This window comes from Oncorhynchus mykiss, chromosome 5 (assembly GCF_057628025.1).
Source record: "Oncorhynchus mykiss isolate SJ-2025 chromosome 5, ASM5762802v1, whole genome shotgun sequence".
NCBI lineage: Eukaryota > Metazoa > Chordata > Actinopteri > Salmoniformes > Salmonidae > Oncorhynchus > Oncorhynchus mykiss.
In genome coordinates this window covers 4,290,001-4,313,410 of record NC_143026.1, presented here as the reverse complement: position 1 = coordinate 4,313,410, position 23,410 = coordinate 4,290,001, and the positions used below count along the sequence as shown (strand labels likewise).

The 23,410-nt window shown below is 42.8% G+C and overlaps 1 protein-coding gene across 2 annotated transcripts in view; it reads right to left on the bottom strand.

The window, feature by feature from the left end:
• LOC110513199 (netrin receptor DCC) overlaps positions 1–23,410 on the bottom strand; it is a 607,044-nt gene that overhangs the window by 302,311 nt on the left and 281,323 nt on the right. For both annotated transcript variants that reach the window (XM_036976621.2, XM_036976622.2), the window contains exons 6-7: positions 2,119–2,273; positions 1,754–1,874 (exon numbers count right to left, since the gene is read on the bottom strand). In XM_036976621.2, coding sequence (XP_036832516.2) covers positions 1,754–1,874; positions 2,119–2,273 — 276 coding nt within the window. The remainder of the gene's footprint in view (positions 1–1,753; positions 1,875–2,118; positions 2,274–23,410) is intronic.

The window sequence follows — 23,410 nt, the reverse complement described above, 5'->3', positions numbered from 1 at the left end:
TGGGAGTTGAACAGACGGGAGTTTAACAGATGGGAGTTGAACAGACGGGAGTTTAACAGATGGGAGTTGAACAGATGGGAGTTGAACAGATGGGAGTTGAACAGATGGGAGTTGAATAGATGGGAGTTTAACAGATGGGAGTTGAATAGATGGGAGTTGAACAGATGGGAGTTCAACAGATGGGAGTTGAACAGATGGGAGTTTGTGGTGTCCCAACTCTGACCCTGACTCAAAACATCATTTCACACATGCTAATTTTGCCCTTCTCCGTTGAGTAACAACTTTGCGTGTGAATGTCAAAATAAATCAACAACATCACTGAGTCATTGCTGCAGCCTCCCACTGACCTTTCTATGTCTACGGGCCAGACGAAGACGCTGTGTCACAGAGAAACAAGCCTTCGGTGCCCATATTAGGACATCCTTTGAATCACAAAGAGTTGGTGTCACATTGACTCCAGGCTGGCAAGGGTGAGGAGGAGGAGGAATGGAGGACTGAAGGGTGAGGAGGGGAGGGTGAGGAGGAGGAATGGAGGAGTGGAGGGTGAAGAGGAGGAATGGAGGACTGAAGGGTGAGGAGGGGAGGGTGAGGAGGAGGAATGGAGGAGTGGAGGGTGGGGAGGAGGAGGAATGGAGGAGTGAAGAGTGAGGAGGAGGAGGACTGGAGGAGTGAAGGGTGAGGAGGAGGAGGAATGGAGGAGTGAATAGTGAGGAGGAGGAATGGAGGAGTGAAGGGTGAGGAGGAGGAGGAATGGAGGAGTGAAGGGTGAGGAGGAGGAGGAATGGAGGAGTGAAGGGTGAGCAGGAGGAGAAATGTAGGAGTGGAGGGTGAGGAGGAGGAGAAATGGAGGAGTGAAGGGTGAGCAGGAGGAGAAATGGAGGAGTGGAGGGTGAGGAGGAGGAGGAATGGAGGAGTGAAGGGTGAGGAGGAGGAGGAGTGAAGGGTGAAGAGGAGGAGGAATGGAGGGTGGGGAGGGGAGGGTGAGGAGGAGGAGGGTGAGGAGGAGGGATGGAGGAGTGGAGGGTGAGGAAGAGGAAGAGGGAAGGAGGAGGGGAGGTTGATGAAGGGAGGGTGAGGATGGTGAGGAGGAGAGGGTGAGGAGGGTGAGGAGGAAGTGGGTGAGGAGGAGGGATGAGGAGTGGAGGGTGAGGAAGAGGAAGAGGGAAGGAGGAGGGGAGGTTGAGGAAGGGAGGGTGAGGAGGGGAGTGTGAGGAAGAGGGATGGAGGAGGGGAGGTTGAGGAGGGGTGGGTGAGGAAAGGTTGGTGTGTGTCGGTGTGTGTTGGTGTGTGTCAGTGTGTGTTGGTGTGTGTCGGTGTGTGTTGGTGTGTATTGGTGTGTGTTGGTGTGTGTTAAACTGAGCGAGATTTAGAGGTGGAGCTGAGCCACACACACAGAGAGAGAGAGGGAGAGATGGAGCTGAGACACACAGAGAGAGAGAGAGATGGAGCTGAGACACACAGAGAGAGAGAGAGAGAGAGAGAGCGAGATGGAGCTGAGACACACACAGCGAGAGAGAGAGATGGAGCTGAGACACACACACACAGAGAGAGAGAGAGAGATGGAGAGAGAGAGAGAGAGAGAGAGAGAGAGAGAGAGAGAGACAGAGAGAGAGAGAGAGAGATGCAGCACAGAGAGAGACATTAAGCTGAGACACAGAGAGAGAGACATTATGCTGAGACACACAGAGAGAAGTTTAGCTGAGACACAGAGAGAAGTTTAGCTTGGCATGGCCTGGTTAGGGCTGTCTCTTACCTGGCTCTCTCAGTATGAGCTGGGCCATAGCCTGGGCGTTCCCTGCTTCGTTCTCAGCCACACACTGATAGAAACCTTCATCTGACTTCACCAGACCAAGGATCTGGAGGTTACTGCCATCCTAAAGACGCAGGTTTAACACTTAGAATGCTATGTGATTGTTCAATGTACATGAAGGTATAATGTGAAGTTTGTCTTCTGCTAAACAACAACCGCTCCACAAGACAATCAGTACCGACACAGAAAAATGATATTATATACGGTTGAGGTACTATATATTACCATACATGGACACACACACACACACACACACACACACACACACACACACACACACACACAGTCCTTTGGTTTGTTTAACTCACAACGATCTGGAAGTAGTCACTGGGGATGACCTCCTCTCCGTTCTTCATCCAACGCACCGTGGGAGGAGGGTTCCCCGTTACAGCGCACTCCAGCTCCATGTCCGTACTCTCATAGGAATACGTGTTGGTGGGGTAGTTTAGGAACTGGGGTGGCACTGTAGAGAGAGAAGAAAGAGGGTTGGGGGTTAGGTATAAACGTAGATGTAGGTGTAGGCTTAGATTTATGTGTATGGTTATTGGTTAGGGTTGGGGTTATTTCAGGAACTGTAGAGAGAGAGATACAGGGTTAAGGTTAGGGTTAAGGTTAGGGGTAGGGTTGGGGTTATTTCAGGAACTGTAGAGAGAGAGATACAGGGTTAGGGTTAGGGTCAGGGTTGGGGTCAGGGTTGGTGTCAGGGTTAGGGTCAGGGTTAGGGTCAGGGTTGGTGTCAGGGTTAGGGTCAGGGTTGGGGTCAGGGTTGGTGTCAGGGTTAGGGTCAGGGTTGGGGTCAGGGTTGGTGTCAGGGTTAGGGTCAGGGTTGGGGTCAGGGTTAGGGTCAGGTTTAGGGTCAGGGTTGGTGTCAGGGTTGGTGTCAGGGTTAGGGTCAGGGTTAGGGTCAGGGTTAGGGTCAGGGTTAGGGTTAGGGTCAGGGTTGGGGTCAGGGTTAGGGTCAGGGTTGGGGTCAGGGTTGGGGTCAGGGTTAGGGTCAGGGTCAGGGTCAGGGTTAGGGTTAGGGGAACAGAATACAGAAGAAGATGAAGTCAGTAACAGAATACTCAGGAAAAAAACAGGTGGATGACAGCTTGGGAACAAGTGTCAGTGGATGACAGCTTGGGAACAAGTATCAATGGATGACAGCTTGGTAACAAGTATCAGAGGATGACAGCTTGGGAACAAGTGTCAGTGGATGACAGCTTGGGAACAAGTATCAATGGATGACAGCTTGGTAACAAGTATCAGAGGATGACAGCTTGGTAACAAGAATCAGAGGATGACAGCTTGGTAACAAGTATCAGAGGATGACAGCTTGGTAACAAGTATCAGTGGATGACAGCTTGGTAACAAGTATCAGTGGATGACAGCTTGGTAACAAGTATCAGAGGATGACAGCTTGGTAACAAGTATCAGAGGATGACAGCTTGGTAACAAGTATCAGTGGATGACAGCTTGGTAACAAGTATCAGAGGATGACAGCTTGGTAACAAGTATCAGAGGATGACAGCTTGGTAACAAGTATCAGAGGATGACAGCTTGGTAACAAGTATCAGAGGATGACAGCTTGGTAACAAGTATCAGTGGATGACAGCTTGGTAACAAGTATCAGAGGATGACAGCTTGGTAACAAGTATCAGAGGATGACAGCTTGGTAACAAGTATCAGAGGATGACAGCTTGGTAACAAGTATCAGAGGATGACAGCTTGGTAACAAGTATCAGTGGATGACAGCTTGGTAACAAGTATCAGAGGATGACAGCTTGGTAACAAGTATCAGAGGATGACAGCTTGGTAACAAGTATCAGTGGATGACAGCTTGGTAACAAGAATCAGAGGATGACAGCTTGGTAACAAGAATCAGAGGATGACAGCTTGGTAACAAGTATCAGTGGATGACAGCTTGGTAACAAGTATCAGTGGATGACAGCTTGGTAACAAGAATCAGAGGATGACAGCTTGGTAACAAGAATCAGAGGATGACAGCTTGGTAACAAGTATCAGTGGATGACAGCTTGGTAACAAGTATCAGAGGATGACAGCTTGGTAACAAGTATCAGTGGATGACATAATTTTCTTCATATTACAGTGATATGACTACTTATCCATTCAGTGTCTAGTTGTCACTACTACACATGTAGGATCTTAATTTGATGCCTGTGTGCTAGAACAGGAAGTGACAGTGACAGTGACACCAGGGTCTGTAGTGACTCCTCTATCACTGAGATGCAGTGCCTTAGACCGCTGAACCCGGGTCTGTAGTGACACCTCAAGCACTGTGATGCAGTGTCTGAGACCTCTGAACCAGGGTCTGTAGTGACACCTCTAGCACTGAGATGCAGTGCCTTAGACTGCTGAACCCGGGTCTGTAGTGACACCTCAAGCACTGTGATGCAGTGTCTTAGACTGCTGAACCGGGGTCTGTAGTGACACCTCTAACACTGAGATGCAGTGTCTTAGACCTCTGAACCAGGGTCTGTAGTGACACCTCTAACACTGAGATGTAGTGTCTTAGACCTCTGAACCAGGGTCAGTAGTGACACCTCTAGCACTGAGATGCAGTGCCTTAGACCGCTGAACCAGGGTCTGTAGTGACTCCTCTATCACTGAGATGCAGTGTCTTAGACCTCTGAACCAGGGTCTGTAGTGACACCTCTAACACTGAGATGTAGTGTCTTAGACCGCTGAACCAGGGTCTGTAGTGACTCCTCTATCACTGAGATGCAGTGCCTTAGACCGCTGAACCAGGGTCTGTAGTGACTCCTCTATCACTGAGATGCAGTGTCTTAGACCTCTGAACCAGGGACAGTAGTGACACCTCTAGCACTGAGATGCAGTGCCTTAGACCGCTGAACCAGGGTCTGTAGTGACTCCTCTATCACTGAGATGCAGTGTCTTAGACCTCTGAACCAGGGTCTGTAGTGACACCTCTAACACTGAGATGTAGTGTCTTAGACCGCTGAACCAGGGTCTGTAGTGACTCCTCTAGCACTGAGATGCAGTGCCTTAGACCGCTGCGCCACTCGGGAGGCTCTGAATGGATTTTCTGTGTGTGAATACTGTATGACTAAAGCCAGTTGAGAAACTAAACTACGTATATTGTGATTCTGCCTTGCTTCCAACCCCTCTTAATTTCAAGCAGTAGACAAACAAACAAAATGTCACCCGAGGAAATTAATTATCGATTTGATTATCTTGCTAGCACCTTCTAATCACTGATTTTATTCTCTTGCTGGCACCTTCTAATCACTGATTTGATTCTCTTGCTGGCACCTTCTAATCACTGATTTGATTCTCTTGCTGGCACCTTCTAATCACTGATTTTATTCTCTTGCTGGCACCTTCTAATCACTGATTTGATTCTCTTGCTGGCACCTTCTAATCACTGATTTGATTCTCTTGCTGGCACCTTCTAATCACTGGTTTGATTATCTTGCTGGCACCTTCTAATCACTGATTTGATTCTCTTGCTGGCACCTTCTAATCACTGATTTGATTCTCTTGCTGGCACCTTCTAATCACTGATTTGATTCTCTTGCTGGCACCTTCTAATCATTGATTTGATTCTCTTGCTGGCACCTTCTAATCACTGGTTTGATTCTCTTGCTGGCACCTTCTAATCACTGGTTTGATTATCTTGCTGGCACCTTCTAATCACTGATTTGATTATCTTGCTGGCACCTTCTAATCACTGATTTGATTCTCTTGCTAGCACCTTCTAATCACTGATTTGATTCTCTTGCTGGCACCTTCTAATCATTGATTTGATTCTCTTGCTGGCACCTTCTAATCACTGGTTTGATTCTCTTGCTGGCACCTTCTAATCACTGATTTGATTCTCTTGCTGGCACCTTCTAATCACTGATTTGATTCTCTTGCTGGCACCTTCTAATCACTGATTTGCACATACGTTCACTTGTTCTCCATTCATCCATGTATTCTACCTCAAATCTGTTGTGCCTGTCCTGTCCTGTCCTGTCTTGTCCTGTTCTGTTCTGTCATGTCCTGTCTTGTCCTGTCCTGTCTTGTCCTGTCCTGTCCTGTTCTGTTGTGTTGTGTTACAGGTCAATAAAGCCTGTCCTGTCCTGTCCTGTCTTGTCCTGTCCTGTCCTGTCTTGTCCTGTCTTGTCCTGTCTTGTCCTGTCCTGTCTTGTCCTGTCCTGTTCTGTTGTGTTACAGGTCAATAAAGCCTGTCCTGTCCTGTCCTGTTCTGTTCTGTTGTGTTGTGTTACAGGTCTATAAAGCCTGTCCTGTCCTGTCCTGTCTTGTCCTGTCCTGTCCTGTCTTGCCCTCTCCTGTCCTGTCTTGTCCTGTCCTGTTGTGTTCTGTTGTGTTGTGTTATAGGTCAATAAAGCCTGTCCTGTCATGTCCTGTTCTGTTCTGTTCTGTCCTGTCCTGTCCTGTCCTGTCCTGTTCTGTTCTGTTGTGTTATAGGTCTATAAAGCCTGTCCTGTCCTGTCTTGTCCTGTCTTGTCCTGTCCTGTCCTGTTGTGTTGTGTTATAGGTCTATAAAGCCTGTCCTGTCCTGTTCTGTTCTGTCCTGTCCTGTCCTGTCCTGTCCTGTTGTGTTACAGGTCAATAAATCCTGTCCTGTCCTGTCCTGTCTTGTCCTGTCCTGTCCTGTCTTGCCCTCTCCTGTCCTGTCTTGTCCTGTTCTGTTGTGTTATAGGTCTATAAAGCCTGTCCTGTTGTGTTGTGTTATAGGTCAATAAAGCCTGTCCTGTCATGTTCTCCTGTATTATAGGTCTATAAAGCCTGTCCTGTCCTGTCCTGTCCTGTTGTGTTCTGTTGTGTTGTGTTATAGGTCAATAAAGCATGTCCTGTTCTGTTCTGTTCTGTCCTGTCCTGTCCTGTCCTGTCCTGTCCTGTTCTGTTCTGTTGTGTTATAGGTCTATAAAGCCTGTCCTGTCCTGTCTTGTCCTGTCTTGTCCTGTCCTGTCCTGTTGTGTTGTGTTATAGGCCTATAAAGCCTGTCCTGTCCTGTTCTGTTCTGTCCTGTCCTGTCCTGTTCTGTTGTGTTACAGGTCAATAAAGCCTGTCCTGTCCTGTCCTGTCCTGTCCTGTTCTGTTGTGTTACAGGTCAATAAAGCCTGTCCTGTCCTGTCCTGTTGTATTGTGTTATAGGTCTATAAAGCCTGTCCTGTCCTGTTGTGTTGTGTTATAGGTCTATAAAGCCTGTCCTGTCCTGTTGTGTTGTGTTATAGGTCTATAAAGCCTGTCCTGTCCTGTTCTGTCCTGTCCTGTCCTGTCCTGTCCTGTTGTGTTACAGGTCAATAAAGCCTGTCCTGTCCTGTCCTGTTGTGTTACAGGTCAATAAAGCCTGTCCTGCTCTGTCCTGTCCTGTTGTGTTGTGTTATAGGTCTATAAAGCCTGTCCTGTCCTGTTGTGTTGTGTTAAAGGTCTATAAAGCCTGTCCTGTCCTGTCCTGTCCTGTCCTGTTGTGTTGTGTTACAGGTCAATAAAGCCTGTCCTGTCCTGTCCTGTTGTGTTGTGTTACAGGTCAATGAAGCCTGTCCTGCCCTGTCCTGTCCTGTTTGTTTAATTACAACATTGAGTATAAAACTCTACAGTTTAATATTTGGTCGCAAACAATAAATAGAACTGCACAATATGGATATAGTCAGAGAGAGAGAGGGACGGGATGAGAGAGAGGGAGGGGATGAGAGAGAGGGAGGGGAATGTAGAGAGGGAGGGGAATGGAGAGAGGGAGGGGAATGGAGAGAGGGAGGGGAATGGAGAGAGGTAGAGGAAGACAGAGAGGGAGGGGATGGAGAGAAGGAGGGGAATGTAGAGAGGGAGGGGAATGGAGAGAGGGAGGGGAATGGAGAGAGGGAGGGGAATGGAGAGAGGGAGAGGAAGAGAGAGGGAGGGGATGGAGAGAGGGAGAGGAATGGAGAGAGGGAGGGGAATGGAGAGAGGGAGGGGAATGGAGAGAGGGAGAGGAAGAGAGAGAGGGAGGGGATGGAGAGAGGGAGGGGAATGGAGAGAGGGAGAGGAAGAGAGAGAGGGAGGGGATGGAGAGGAGGGGAATGTAGAGAGGGAGGGGAATGGAGAGAGGGAGGGGAATGTAGAGAGGGAGGGGAATGTAGAGAGGGAGGGGAATGTAGAGAGGGAGGGGAATGGAGAGAGGGAGGGGATGGAGAGAGGGAGGGGAATGGAGAGAGGAAGAGGAAGAGAGAGAGAGAGGAATGGAGAGAGGGAGGGTATGGTGAGAGGGAGAGGAAGAGAGAGAGGGAGGGGAATGGAGAGAGGGAGGGGATGGAGAGAGGGAGAGGAAGAGAGAGAGGGAGAGGAAGAGAGAGGAATGGAGAGAGGGAGGGGATGAGAGAGAGTGAGGGGAATGGAGAGAGCGAGGGGAATGGAGAGAGGGAGGGGATGAGAGAGAGGGAGGGGATGAGAGAGAGGGAGGGGGTGAGAGAGGGGGAGGGGATGGAGAGAGGGAGGGGAATGGAGAGAGAGAGGGGAATATAGAGAGGGAGGGGATGAGCGAGAGGGAGGGGAATGGAGAGAGGGAGGGGATGAGAGAGAGAGAGAGAGAGAAAGACAGAGAGACGGAGTGAGCGACAGAGAAAAAGAGAGTGAAAGTGTGACGAAACGAGATAGGATCAGTCAAGGAAATCGTAGGTCACAGACTTTACGTTTGAGAGTGTTTTAGTGTGGTCACCTGTAGGACAGAATGCCTGTACAGCCACATCACTCTGCACTTTGTCTCACCTCTGCAGCCTTAGCTGTCTCAGCTTGTGTTTGTGTGTGTACCTCCAGAAGGGGAGGGGGGGTGTAAGTAGGGGGTTGATAGTAGGACATGGGAGCAGAAAGGTACCCCCCAACCCCCCTGCAATCTACCCACACACAGACACACAGACACACATACAGTGTCCATCTCTTCCTTCTACTTCCTCAGACACACTATGACAGCCAGACTTCCTGAAACACCCTATGACAGTCAGACTTCCTCAGACAAACTATGACAGCCAGACTTCCTGAAACACCCTATGACAGTCAGACTTCCTCAGACACACTATGACAGACTTCCTCAGACACACCATGACAGACTTCCTCAGACACACTATGAGAGACTTGCTTCGACACCCTATGACAGTCAGACTTCCTCAGACACACGATGACAGTCAGACTTCCTGAAAAATCCTATGACAGTCAGACTTTCTCAGACACACTATGACAGTCAGACTTCTTGAAACACCCTATGACAGTCAGATTTCCTCAGACACCCTATGACAGACTTCCTCAGATACCTTATGACAGACATACTTCCTCAGACACACTATGACAGTCAGACATCTTGAAACACCCTCTGACAGTCAGACTTCCCCAGACACACTATGACAGACTTCCTCAGACACACCATGACAGACCTCCTCAGACACACCATGACAGACTTCCTCAGACACACTATGAGAGACTTGCTTCGACATCCTATGACAGTCAAATTTCCTCAGACACACGATGACATTCACACTTCCTGAAAGACCCTATGACAGTCAGACTTCCTCAGACACACTATGACAGTCAGACTTCCTCAGACCCACTATTACAGTCAGACTTCCTGAAACACCCTATGACAGTCAGACTTCCTGAAACACCCTATGACAGTCAGACTTCCTCAGACACACGATGACATTCACACTTCCTGAAAGACCCTATGACAGTCAGACTTCCTCAGACACACTATGACAGTCAGACTTCCTCAGACCCACTATTACAGTCAGACTTCCTGAAACACCCTATGACAGTCAGACTTCCTGAAACACCCTATGACAGTCAGACTTCCTCAGACACACTATGACAGTCAGACTTCTTGAAACACCCTATGACAGTCAGATTTCCTCAGACACCCTATGACAGAATTCCTCAGATACCTTATGACAGACAGACTTCCTCAGACACACTATGACAGTCAGACTTATTGAAACACCCTATGACAGTCAGACTTCCTCAGACACACTATGACAGACTTCCTCAGACACACCATGACAGACTTCCTCAGACACACTATGAGAGACTTGCTTCGACACCCTATGACAGTCAGACTTCCTCAGACACACGATGACAGACTTCCTCAGACACACTATGACAGACTTCCTCAGACACACCATGACAGACTTCCTCAGACACACCATGACAGACTTCCTCAGACACACTATGAGAGACTTGCTTCGACACCCTATGACAGTCAGACTTCCTCAGACACACGATGACAGTCAGACTTCCTGAAAAATCCTATGACAGTCAGACTTCCTGAAACACCCTATGACAGTCAGACTTCCTGAAACACCCTATGACAGTCAGATTTCCTCAGACATCCTATGACAGTCAGACTTCCTCAGACACCCTATGACAGTCAGATTTCCTCAGACACACGATGACAGTCAGACTTCCTGAAAAATCCTATGACAGTCAGACTTCCTGAAACACCCTATGACAGTCAGACTTCCTGAAACACCCTATGACAGTCAGATTTCCTCAGACATCCTATGACAGTCAGACTTCCTCAGACACCCTATGACAGTCAGATTTCCTCAGACACACTACGACAGTCAAACTTCCTCAGACACACTATGACAGACTTCCTCAGACACACTATGACAGTGAGACATGTTTACCACCCGTTTCTCCAACAGACGCATCTGTCTCTGAGGGATGAAAACATGTCAACAAACAGAGAACAATAGAACAACAATGTGATGTGAATAAGCACTGAGCCCCTCTGAATCACTGGTAAAACACATCTGGCAGATTGGGAACTGGCCAGGGATATTAGTATGGTAAGAACCGCAAGAAGAAAAATACATTTTCGCAGAACAATAAGAAGTCGGCAGCTGCAAAATGTATCGCGTACAAATACATGCATTAAATCTACTATACAGTGTAAACCTGTTAAATCTACTATACAGAATACACCTGTTAAATCTACTATACAGAATAAACCTGTTAAATCTACTATACAGAATGCACCTGTTAAATCTACTATACAGAATACACCTGTTACATCTACTATACAGAATAAACCTGTTAAATCTACTATACAGAATAAACCTGTTAAATCTACTATACAGAATAAACCTGTTAAATCTACTATACAGAATAAACCTGTTAAATCTACTATACAGAATAAACCTGTTAAATCTACTATACAGAATGCACCTGTTAAATCTACTATACAGAACACACCTGTTAAATCTACTATACAGAATACACCTGTTAAATCTACTATACAGAATACACCTGTTAAATCTACTATACAGAATACACCTGTTAAATCTACTATACAGAATACACCTGTTAAATCTACTATACAGAATACACCTGTTAAATCTACTATACAGAATAAACCTGTTAAATCTACTATACAGAATACACCTGTTAAATCTACTATACAGAATAAACCTGTTAAATCTACTATACAGAATACACCTGTTAAATCTACTATACAGAATACACCTGTTAAATCTACTATACAGAATGCACCTGTTAAATCTACTATACAGAATACACCTGTTAAATCTACTATACAGAATAAACCTGTTAAATCTACTATACAGAATGCACCTGTTAAATCTACTATACAGAATAAACCTGTTAAATCTACTATACAGAATAAACCTGTTAAATCTACTATACAGAATAAACCTGTTAAATCTACTATACAGAATGCACCTGTTAAATCTACTATACAGAATAAACCTGTTAAATCTACTATACAGAATAAACCTGTTAAATCTACTATACAGAATAAACCTGTTAAATCTACTATACAGAATACACCTGTTAAATCTACTATACAGAATAAACCTGTTAAATCTACTATACAGAATACACCTGTTAAATCTACTATTCAGTGTAAACCTGTTAAATCTACTATACAGAATACACCTGTTAAATCTACTATACAGAATACACCTGTTAAATCTACTATACAGAATACACCTGTTAAATCTACTATACAGAATAAACCTGTTACATCTACTATACAGAATACACCTGTTACATCTACTATACAGAATAAACCTGTTAAATCTACTATACAGAATGCACCTGTTAAATCTACTATACAGAATGCACCTGTTAAATCTACTATACAGAATACACCTGTTAAATCTACTATACAGAATAAACCTGTTAAATCTACTATACAGAATGCACCTGTTAAATCTACTATACAGAATAAACCTGTTAAATCTACTATACAGAATAAACCTGTTAAATCTACTATACAGAATACACCTGTTAAATCTACTATACAGAATAAACCTGTTAAATCTACTATACAGAATAAACCTGTTAAATCTACTATACAGAATACACCTGTTAAATCTACTATACAAAATAAACCTGTTACATCTACTATACAGAATACACCTGTTAAATCTACTATACAGAATAAACCTGTTAAATCTACTATACAGAACACACCTGTTAAATCTACTATACAGAACACACCTGTTAAATCTACTATACAGAATAAACCTGTTAAATCTACTATACAGAACACACCTGTTAAATCTACTATACAGAACACACCTGTTAAATCTACTATACAGAACACACCTGTTAAATCTACTATACAGAATGCACCTCTTAAATCTACTATACAGAATAAACCTGTTAAATCTACTATACAGAATGCACCTCTTAAATCTACTATACAGAATAAACCTGTTAAATCTACTATACAGAATAAACCTGTTAAATCTACTATACAGAACACACCTGTTAAATCTACTATACAGAACACACCTGTTAAATCTACTATACAGAATGCACCTCTTAAATCTACTATACAGAATAAACCTGTTAAATCTACTATACAGAATGCACCTCTTAAATCTACTATACAGAATAAACCTGTTAAATCTACTATACAGAATAAACCTGTTAAATCTACTATACAGAATGCACCTGTTAAATCTACTATATGGTGAAGAGAAAATTATCCCATATATGTGTAGGTTAGCAGTAATGGTATGATTTCTCCCTCGTCTCCGTGTGTCAGTCAGTCTGTCGATAGAAAAGAGAGTCTCCAAAATTATATTAATCGTACTGTTAGTAATATAAATGAAAACCAATATTAAACCCCAATATCAAAGTGTATCGAATGAGAATTTGTGTTTAATATGGTTTATTCTGAAGTGAAGACATTAAGATCTCAGTCAGCTAATAACCGGTAATAACACCCTAGTTAGAACAGACTAATAGAACAGACTGGTAATAACCCCTAGTTAGAACAGACTGCTAATAAACCCCTAGTTAGAACAGACTGCTAATAACAATGTAGTTAGAACAGACTGGTAATAACCTCTAGTTAGAACAGACTGGTAATAACCCTGTAGTTAGAACAGACTGGTAATAACCTCTAGTTAGAACAGACTGGTAATAACCCCCTAGTTAGAACAGACTGGTAATAACCTCTAGTTAGAACAGACTTGTAATAACTCTCTAGTCAGAACAGACTGGTAATAACCCCCTAGTTAGAACAGACTGCTAATAACAATGTAGTTAGAACAGACTGGTAATAACCCCTAGTTAGAACAGACTGATAGAACAGACTGGTAATAATCCCCTAGTTAGAACAGACTGGTAATAACCCAATAGTTAGAACAGACTGGTAATAACCCCCTAGTTAGAACAGACTGGTAACAACCCCCTAGTTAGAACAGACTGATAATAATACCCTAGTTAGAACAGACCGGTAATAACTCCTAGTTAGAACAGACTGATAGAACAGACTGGTAATAATCCCCTAGTTAGAACAGACTGGTAATAACCCCCTAGTTAGAATAGACTGGTAATAGCCCTGTAGTTAGAACAGACTGGTAATAACCCTGAATTTAGAACAGACTGGTAATAACGCCCTAGTTAGAACAGACTGGTAATAACCCCCTAGGTAGAACAGACTGGTAATAACCCCCTAGTTAGAACAGACTGGTAATAACCCCCTAGTTAGAACAGACTGGTAATAACCCCCTAGTTAGAACAGACTGATAATAATCCCCTAGTTAGAACAGACTGGTAATAACTCCTAGTTAGAACAGACTGATAGAACAGACTGGTAATAATCCCCTAGTTAGAACAGACTGGTAATAATCCCCTAGTTAGAACATACTGATAATAATCCCCTAGTTAGAACAGACTGATAATAATCCCCTAGTTAGAACAGACTGATAATAACCCCCTAGTTAGAACAGACTGGTAATAATCCCCTAGTTAGAACAGACTGGTAATAACCCCCTAGTTAGAACAGACTGATAATAATCCCCTAGTTAGAACAGACTGGTAATAACCCCCTAGTTAGAACAGACTGATAGAACAGACTGATAATAATCCCCTAGTTAGAACAGACTGATAATAATCCCCTAGTTAGAACAGACTGGTAATAACTCCTAGTTAGAACAGACTGATAGAACAGACTGATAATAATCCCCTAGTTAGAACAGACTGATAATAATCCCCTAGTTAGAACCGACTGATAATAATCCCCTAGTTAGAACAGACTGGTAATAACCCCCTAGTTAGAACAGACTGGTAATAATCCCCTAGTTAGAACAGACTGGTAATAACCCCCAAATTAGAACAGACTGATAATAATCCCCTAGTAAAAACAGACTGGTATTAACTACCTAGATAGAACAGACTGATAAGAATCCCCTAGTTAGAACAGACTGGTAATAACCCCCAAGTTAGAACATACTGTAATACTAGTAATAACTCCCTAGCCTGAGGCTAAACTGTTGTGGTGCAGATTGATAGCCTGAGGCTAAACTGCTGTGGTGTAGATTGATAGCATGAGGCTAAACTGATGTGGTGTAGATTGATAGCCTGAGGCTAAACTGATGTGGTGTAGATTGATAGCCTGAGGCTAAACTGCTGTGGTGTAGATTGAAAGCCTGAGGCTAAACTGCTGTGGTGTAGATTGATAGCCTGAGGCTAAACTGCTGTGGTGTAGATTGATAGCCTGAGGCTAAACTGCTGTGGTGTAGATTGATAGCCTGAGACTAAACTGCTGTGGTGTAGATTGATAGCCTGAGACTAAACTGCTGTGGTGTAGATTGATAGCCTGAGGCTAAACTGCTGTGGTGCAGATTGACAGCCTGAGGCTAAACTGATGTGGTGTAGATTGATAGTCTAAGTGTAGATTGATAGCCTGAGGCTAAACTGATGTGGTGTAGATTGACAGCCTGAGGCTAAACTGCTATAGTGTAGAGTGATAGCCTGTGGCTAAATTACTGTAGTGTATGTTGCTAAGTTACTGATGCTAAACTACTGTAGTGTAGGTTACTGATGCTAAACTGCTATAGTGTAGATTGATAGGTTACTGATGCTAAACTACTGTAGTGTAGATTGATGGGTTACTGATGCTAAACTGCTATAGTGTAGATTGATAGAATGTGGCTAAATTACTGTAGTGTATGTTGCTAGGTTACTGATGCTAAACTGCTATAGTGTAGATTGATAGGTTACTGATGCTAAACTACTGTAGTGTAGATTGATAGGTTACTGAGCCAGGTGCACAGTGTTTCCTCCGACACATTGGTGCGGCTGGCTTCCGGGTTGGATGGCGCGCTGTGTTAAGAAGCAGTGCGGCTTGGTTGGGTTGTGTATCGGAGGACGCATGACTTCGTCTCTCCCGAGCCCGTACAGGAGTTGTAGCGATGAGACAAGATAATAGCTACTAAACAATTGGACACCACGAAATTGGGGAGAAAACGAAGAACATCAATGGTTAAAGAAAAGTGTGATAAATAAAAACATAAACCAATTTCATTTAAGGACCAAACAACTGACAGCTGTGCCAAATAAATTGCAAAATAGTTTGGGAAGAGATTTTCAATGTACCCATTCCATGGCACATGGTTTATGAATTGATACGCAAAACACCGCCGGATTCAAAACTTCACATTTTTAAATTACTAGACAAAATTCTTGCAACCAACAGAATGTTATATATATATATATATATATATATATAGATATATGGGGGATACATTCTTCCCAGCTCTGCAGATTTTGCTGTGAGGAGGCAGAGTCATTAGATCATTTATTTTGGTATTGTCCGTATGTAGCTCGTTTATGGTCACAGGTCCAGGAATGGCTGAAGAATTGCAACATTTACCTAGAACTAACGCTGCAGATAGCAATACTGGGTGATTTGAAAAGCCAAAGTCAATCAATCAATAATGTAATTATTTTTTTAGCAAAAATATTATTTAAAAAAGTATGTATATCTATATACAGTGGGGCAAAAAAGCATTTAGTCAGCCACCAATTGTACAAGTTCTCCCACTTAAAAAGATGAGAGAGGCCTGTAATTTTCATCGTAGGTACACTTCAACTATGACAGACAAAATGAGAAAAAAAATCCAGAAAATCACATTGTAGGATTTTTAATGAATTTATTTGCAAATTATGGTAGAAAATAAGTATAAGAGTCCAGTGTGGCTCGGTTTCCAGAGCGTTGGAGCTTACAATGGGAATTCTGGGAGTTTGATTCTTACAAGGGGAAACGGTACGAAAAAAATGTATGAACTTCCTACTGTAAGTTGCTCTGGTTGTCTGGGAAAATGTGACATGACTGTCAACCGTAGTGTACTATATAGAGCAGAGGGGGCAACTTGGGACGTTACCCTAAAAACCCCCCTATCACATTCTCATCAACCATGTCCCTCTACGCCTGGCCGTCTAGTGACTACAGTGGGCATCAATATGTCATTAGCATGGGTGAAGCCTTATCTGTGGTCTATTGCTCTAATTAAGCTATAATGATTTCCTTTAAACTGCAGGCACAACATTTTGACTACGGGCTAGCCAATAAACTGGCCATTAGTTACTGATAGCTACACATGGAAAGGAAATGAAAAGCATGGTACCTAGTCACAGTTGTCCAACTGAATGTATTCGTCTGAAATGTGTCTTCTGCATTTAACCCAACCCCCCTCTGAATCAGAGAGGTGCAGGGGGGGCTGCCTTAATCGACATCCATGTCTTTGGCGCCCGGGGAACAGTGGGTTAACTGCCTTGTTCAGGGGCTGGTCATTAGTTAGTGATAGTTACACATATATTAACTAAACTGACCATTAGTTACTGATAGATATTAACTAAACTGACCATTAGTTACTGATAGATATTAACTAAACTGACCTTTAGTTACTGATAGATATTAACTAAACTGACCATTAGTTACTGATAGATATTAACTAAACTGACCATTAGTTACTGATAGCTACACATAGATAACTCTTATATAACTATTAGAACCATCCCACTTGCAACTATAAAGCATTGAAATCTATACTGGAAACCATCTGAATACGGTAAGATATACGGAAATATATACGGTAATATATACGGTAATATATACGGAAATATATACGGTAATATATAGGGTAATATATACAGTAAGATATATGTTAATATATATGGTAATATATAGGGTAATATACACGGTACTATATACGGTAATATATACGGTAAGATATATGTTAATATATATGGTAATATATAGGGTAATATACACGGTAATATATACAGTAAGATATATGGTAATATATACGGTAATATATACGGCAATATATACGGTAATATATAGGGTAATATATACAGTAAGATATATGTTAATATATATGGTAATATATAGGGTAATATACACGGTACTATATACGGTAATATATACGGAAAGATATATGTTAATATATATGGTAATATATAGGGTAATATATACAGTAAGATATATGTTAATATATATGGTAATATATAGGGTAATATACACGGTAATATATACAGTAAGATATATGTTAATATATATGGTAATATATAGGGTAATATACACGGTAATATATACAGTAAGATATATGGTAATATATACGGTAAGATATATGGTAATATACATGGTAATATATACAGTAAGATATATGGTAATATATACTGTAAGATATATGATAATATATACGGTAAGATATATGGTAATATATATGGTAAGATATATGGTAATATATGGTAATATATAGGGTAATATACACAGTAATATATACAGTAAGATATATGGTAATATATACGGTAAGATATATGGTAATATATAGGGTAATATACATGGTAATATATACAGTAAGATATATGGTAATATATACTGTAAGATATATGATAATATAGACGGTAAGATATATGGTAATATATATGGTAATATATATGGTAATATATGGTAATATATAGGGTAATATACACAGTAATATATACAGCAAGATATATGGTAATATATACGGTAATATATATGGTAATATATAGGGTAATATACATGGTAATATATACAGTAAGATATATGGTAAGATATACGGTAAGATATATGGTAATATATGGTAATATATAGGGTAATATACACAGTAATATATACAGTAAGATATATGGTAATATATACTGTAAGATATATGATAATATATACGGTAGGATATATGGTAATATATACAGTAAGATATATGATAATATATGGTAATATATAGGGTAATATACACAGTAATATATACGGTAAGATATATGGTAAGATATACGGTAAGATATATGGTAATATATGGTAATATATAGGGTAATATACACAGTAATATATACGGTAAGATATATGGTAATATATATGGTAATATATAGGGTAATATACACAGTAATATATATAAGGTAAGATATGTGGCAATGATTTAGTACCCTCCAAGCTCGTCATCAAGCTCGAGACCCTGGGTCTCGACCCCGCCCTGTGCAACTGGGTACTGGACTTCCTGACGGGCCGCCCCCAGGTGGTGAGGGTAGGCAACAACATCTCCTTCCCGCTGATCCTCAACACTGGGGCCCCACAAGGGTGCGTTCTGAGCCCTCTCCTGTACTCCCTGTTCACCCACGACTGCGTGGCCACGCACGCCTCCAACTCAATCATCAAGTTTGCGGACGACACAACAGTGGTAGGCTTGATTACCAACAACGACGAGACGGCCTACAGGGAGGAGGTGAGGGCCCTCGGAGTGTGGTGTCAGGAAAATAACCTCACACTCAACGTCAACAAAACTAAGGAGATGATTGTGGACTTCAGGAAACAGCAGAGGGAACACCCCCCTATCCACATCGATGGAACAGTAGTGGAGAGGGTAGCAAGTTTTAAGTTCCTCGGCATACACATCACAGACAAACTGAATTGGTCCACTCACACAGACAGCATCGTGAAGAAGGCGCAGCAGCGCCTCTTCAACCTCAGGAGGCTGAAGAAATTCGGCTTGTCACCAAAAGCACTCACAAACTTCTACAGATGCACAATCGAGAGCATACTGGCGGGCTGTATCACCGCCTGGTATGGCAACTGCACCGCCCTCAACCGTAAGGCTCTCCAGAGGGTAGTGAGGTCTGCACAACGCATCACCGGGGGCAAACTACCTGCCCTCCAGGACACCTACACCACCCGATGTCACAGGAAGGCCATAAAGATCATCAAGGACAACAACCACCCGAGCCACTGCCTGTTCACCCCGCTATCATCCAGAAGGTGAGGTCAGTACAGGTGCATCAAAGCTGGGACCGAGAGACTGAAAAACAGCTTCTATCTCAAGGCCATCAGACTGTTAAACAGCCACCGGTAACATTGAGTGGCTGCTGCCAACACACTGACACTTACTCAACTCCAGCCACTTTAATAATGGGAATTGATGGGAAATGATGTAAATATATCACTAGCCACTTTAAACAATGCTATCTTATATAATGTTACTTACCCTACATTATTCATCTCATATGCAAACGTATATACTGTACTCTATATCATCGACTGTATTCTTATGTAATACATGTATCACTAGCCACTTTAACTATGCCACTTTGTTTACATACTCATCTCATATGTACATACTGTACTCGATACCATCTACTGTATCTTGCCTATGCTGCTCTGTACCATCACTCATTCATATATCCTTATGTACATATTCTTTATCCCCTTACACTGTGTACAAGACAGTAGTTTTGGAATTGTTAGTTAGATTACTTGTTATTACTGCATTGTCGGAACTAGAAGCACAAGCATTTCGCTACACTCGCATTAACATCTGCTAACCATGTGTATGTGACAAATAAAATTTGATTTGATTTGATTTGATTTGATTTATCTTCATATGTCAGTATTACTGAGTGCACAAAACATTAGGAACACCTGCTCTTTTCATGACATAGACTGACCAGGTGAATCCAGATGAAAACTATGATCCCTTATTGATGTCACCTGTTAAATCAGTGTAGATGAAGGGGAGGAGACGGGGTTAAAGAAGGATTTTTAAGTCTTGAGACAATTGAGACGTGGATTGTGTATATGTGCTATTGAGAGGGTGAATGGGCAACACAAAAGATTTAAGTGCTTTGGAACGGTGTATGGTATTAGGTGCCAGGCGCACTAGTTTGAGTGTGTCAAGAACTGCAACGCTGCTGGGTCTCTGTCTGTAACCAACAGTGTCTCTGTCTGTAACCTCTCTGTGTAACAGTGTGGATTCATACCAGGCTGGCTGTAATCACTTTCCTCTCCCATTGAAATGGAAATCTCTCACGTCACTCATTTGAATAACCATGTGTCTTTCTGAGCGTGCTCCGTGCGCCTGCTTCCGCCGCGATGGAACATTAAGCGTTCATTACAACCGTCCTCCGTATAGTGGAGGGGGTCCTGTGGGATGGTGTGTGTGCATTGGGGTGTGTTCATGTGCGTGTGTTTGTGTGTGTGTGTGTGTGTGTTTGCACGCCTGTGTTTGTATGTATGTATGTATGTATGTATGTATGTGTGTTTGTATGTGTGTATGTGTGTATCTGTGTGTGTGTGTGTGTGTGTGTGTGTGTGTGTGTGTGTGTGTGTGTGTGTGTGTATGTGTGTGTGTGTGTGTGTATGTGTGTGTGTGTGTGTGTGTGTGTGTGTGTGTGTGTGTGTGTGTGTGTGTGTGTGTCCTGTGGGACGGTGACAGCCTGCTAACCGCTGGTGACATTTCAGACGTCCTCTCTCCGTCCTTCCCAGTGGTGCTCAATGCAAATTAGGGGTCTTATGACTTGACAAAGACCCTGATTTCAATTCTGTGTTCATCAGTAATTATTCAGAATTAATATTAATGACATATTGAGACAGCAACACACTGGATGACACTAAATCAATTATTCTGAGAGATGTCGTATTAGGATTATTACAGAGAGAGAGGGAGAGAGAGAGAGAGAGAGGGAGAGAGAGAGAGAGAGAGAGAGAGAGAGAGAGAGAGACAGAGAGAGACAGAGACAGAGAGAGAGAGGGAGAGAGACAGAGAGAGAGAGAGAGAGAGAGAGGGGGAGAGAGAGAGAGAGAGAGAGAGAGAGAGAGAGAGGGGGAGAGAGAGAGAGAGAGAGAGAGAGAGGGAGGGAGATGTAAACAAACAAGTGTGGGGTTAAAACGGACAAAACACACATTTCTTCCCACAGGGCCGTGGGGTGAGACAGGGATGCAGCTTAAGCCCCACGCTCTTCAACATATATATCAACGAATTGGCACGGGCACTAGAAAAGTCTGCAGCACCTGACCTCACCCTACTAGAATCTGAAGTCAAATGTCTGCTGTTTGCTGATGATCTGGTGCTTCTGTCACCAACCAAGGAGGGCCTACAGCAGCACCTAGATCTTCTGCACAGATTCTGTCAGACCTGGGCCCTGACAGTAAATCTCAGTAAGACCAAAATAATGGTGTTCCCAAAAAAGATCCAGTTGCCAGGACCACAAATACAAATTCCATCTAGACACCGTTGCCCTAGAGCACACTAAAAACTATACATACCTTGGCCTAAACATCAGCGCCACAGGTAACTTCCACAAAGCTGTGAATGAGATGAGACACAAGGCAAGAAGGGCATTCTATGCCATCAAAAGGAACATAAAATTCAACATATAAATTAGGATCTGGCTAAAAATACTTCAGTTATTGAACCCATTGCCCTCTATGGTTGTGAGGTCTGGGGTCTGCTCACTACCCAGGACTTCACAAAATGGGACAAACACCAAATTGAGACTCTGCACGCAGAATTCTGCTAAAACGTCCTCCAAATATCCTCCGTGTAAAGCACCAAATAATGCAGAGCAGAATTAGGCCGATACCAACTAATGGTCAAAATCCAGAAAAGAGCTGTTAAATTCTACAATCACCTAAAAAGAAGTGATTCCCAAACCTTCCATAACAAAGACATCACCTACAGAGAGATGAACCTGGAGAAGAGTCCCCTAAGCAAGCTGGTCCTGGGGCTCTGTTCACAAATACAAACACACCCCACAGAGCCCCAGGACAGCAGCACAATTAGACCCAATCAAATCATGAGAAAACAAAAAGATTGACACTTTGGAAAGAATTTACCAAAAAAACCCGGAGCAAACTAGAATATTATTTGGTCAGAATACCTGATACCCAAAATTAAGGAAAGAGTTTAACTATGTTGATATTTTTATTTTTTTGTTATCTAAGTACTGCTAAAGCTTGGATCAATGGTGTCACGACTTCCGCCGAAGTCGGTCCCTCTCCTTGTTCGGGCGGCGTTCGGCGGTCGACGTCACCAACCTTCTAGCCATCGCTGATCCACTTTTCATTTTCCATTTGTTTTGTCTTTGTTTTCGACACACCTGGTTTTATTCCCCAATTACATGTTCATGTATTTAACCCTCTGTTTCCCCCGTGTTTCTGTGCGTGATTGTTTCTATGTTCAGTCGGTACGTTAAGGCTGGTTTTCGACGGGTGCTGTTTTCACGTGTTTTTACCCGTGTGTGATTACCGTTTATTGTTGGTTAAGTGTATTGTTACCTTGTGACTTTATTTTGAGTAAAGTACGTTGCTCACTCATTCTGCTCTCCTGCGTCTGCTTTTATGCACCAGCTACACCCACCCACTGACAGCTGGTTGATGTGTCCAGGTCATCTAAATTAAATTAGAATTCAAATTAGATTAAATCTAAATTAAACTGTAATGCTTTCTTTCTCAGTATTTTTCTCCTTTGTTTTCATCACTCTTTATGAAAAAACAAATTCACTGTTTTTCCAATGAATTGTTTAACAACAACCTTGTCTAAGTTGTTGGCTCGTCTGCGTTGTTGAATCCATGGCTCCAAAAAGCTTCATTTCCTGAGTCTGAGTTTATGTTGATGACTTTTACCCTTCGCGGTCTTAACCGTACCCATCTAATCCTGATGTCTGACATGGCTCCCACCTTATTTGCTGCATTACTTTTCACACTATAAGCCCTGGTCAAAAAGTAGTGCATTATTTGGGGTAATAGGTAGCCATTTTAAATGCAACCAACCTAATTAACTGGGTTATACTGGGATATGGAAATTGATGTAATAATAATCTGTAAACCAATGTGACACGTTACTGACTGTGAAGCTGTGACGGCAATGCTGTCACTGTTACTACCACTACTGACGTCAGAGCACCTGACCTCTGGACACTACTGACGTCAGAGCACCTGACCTCTGGACACTACTGACGTCAGAGCACCTGACCTCTGGACACTACTGACGTCAGAGCACCTGACCTCTGGACACTACTGACGTCAGAGCACCTGACCTCTGGACACTACTGACG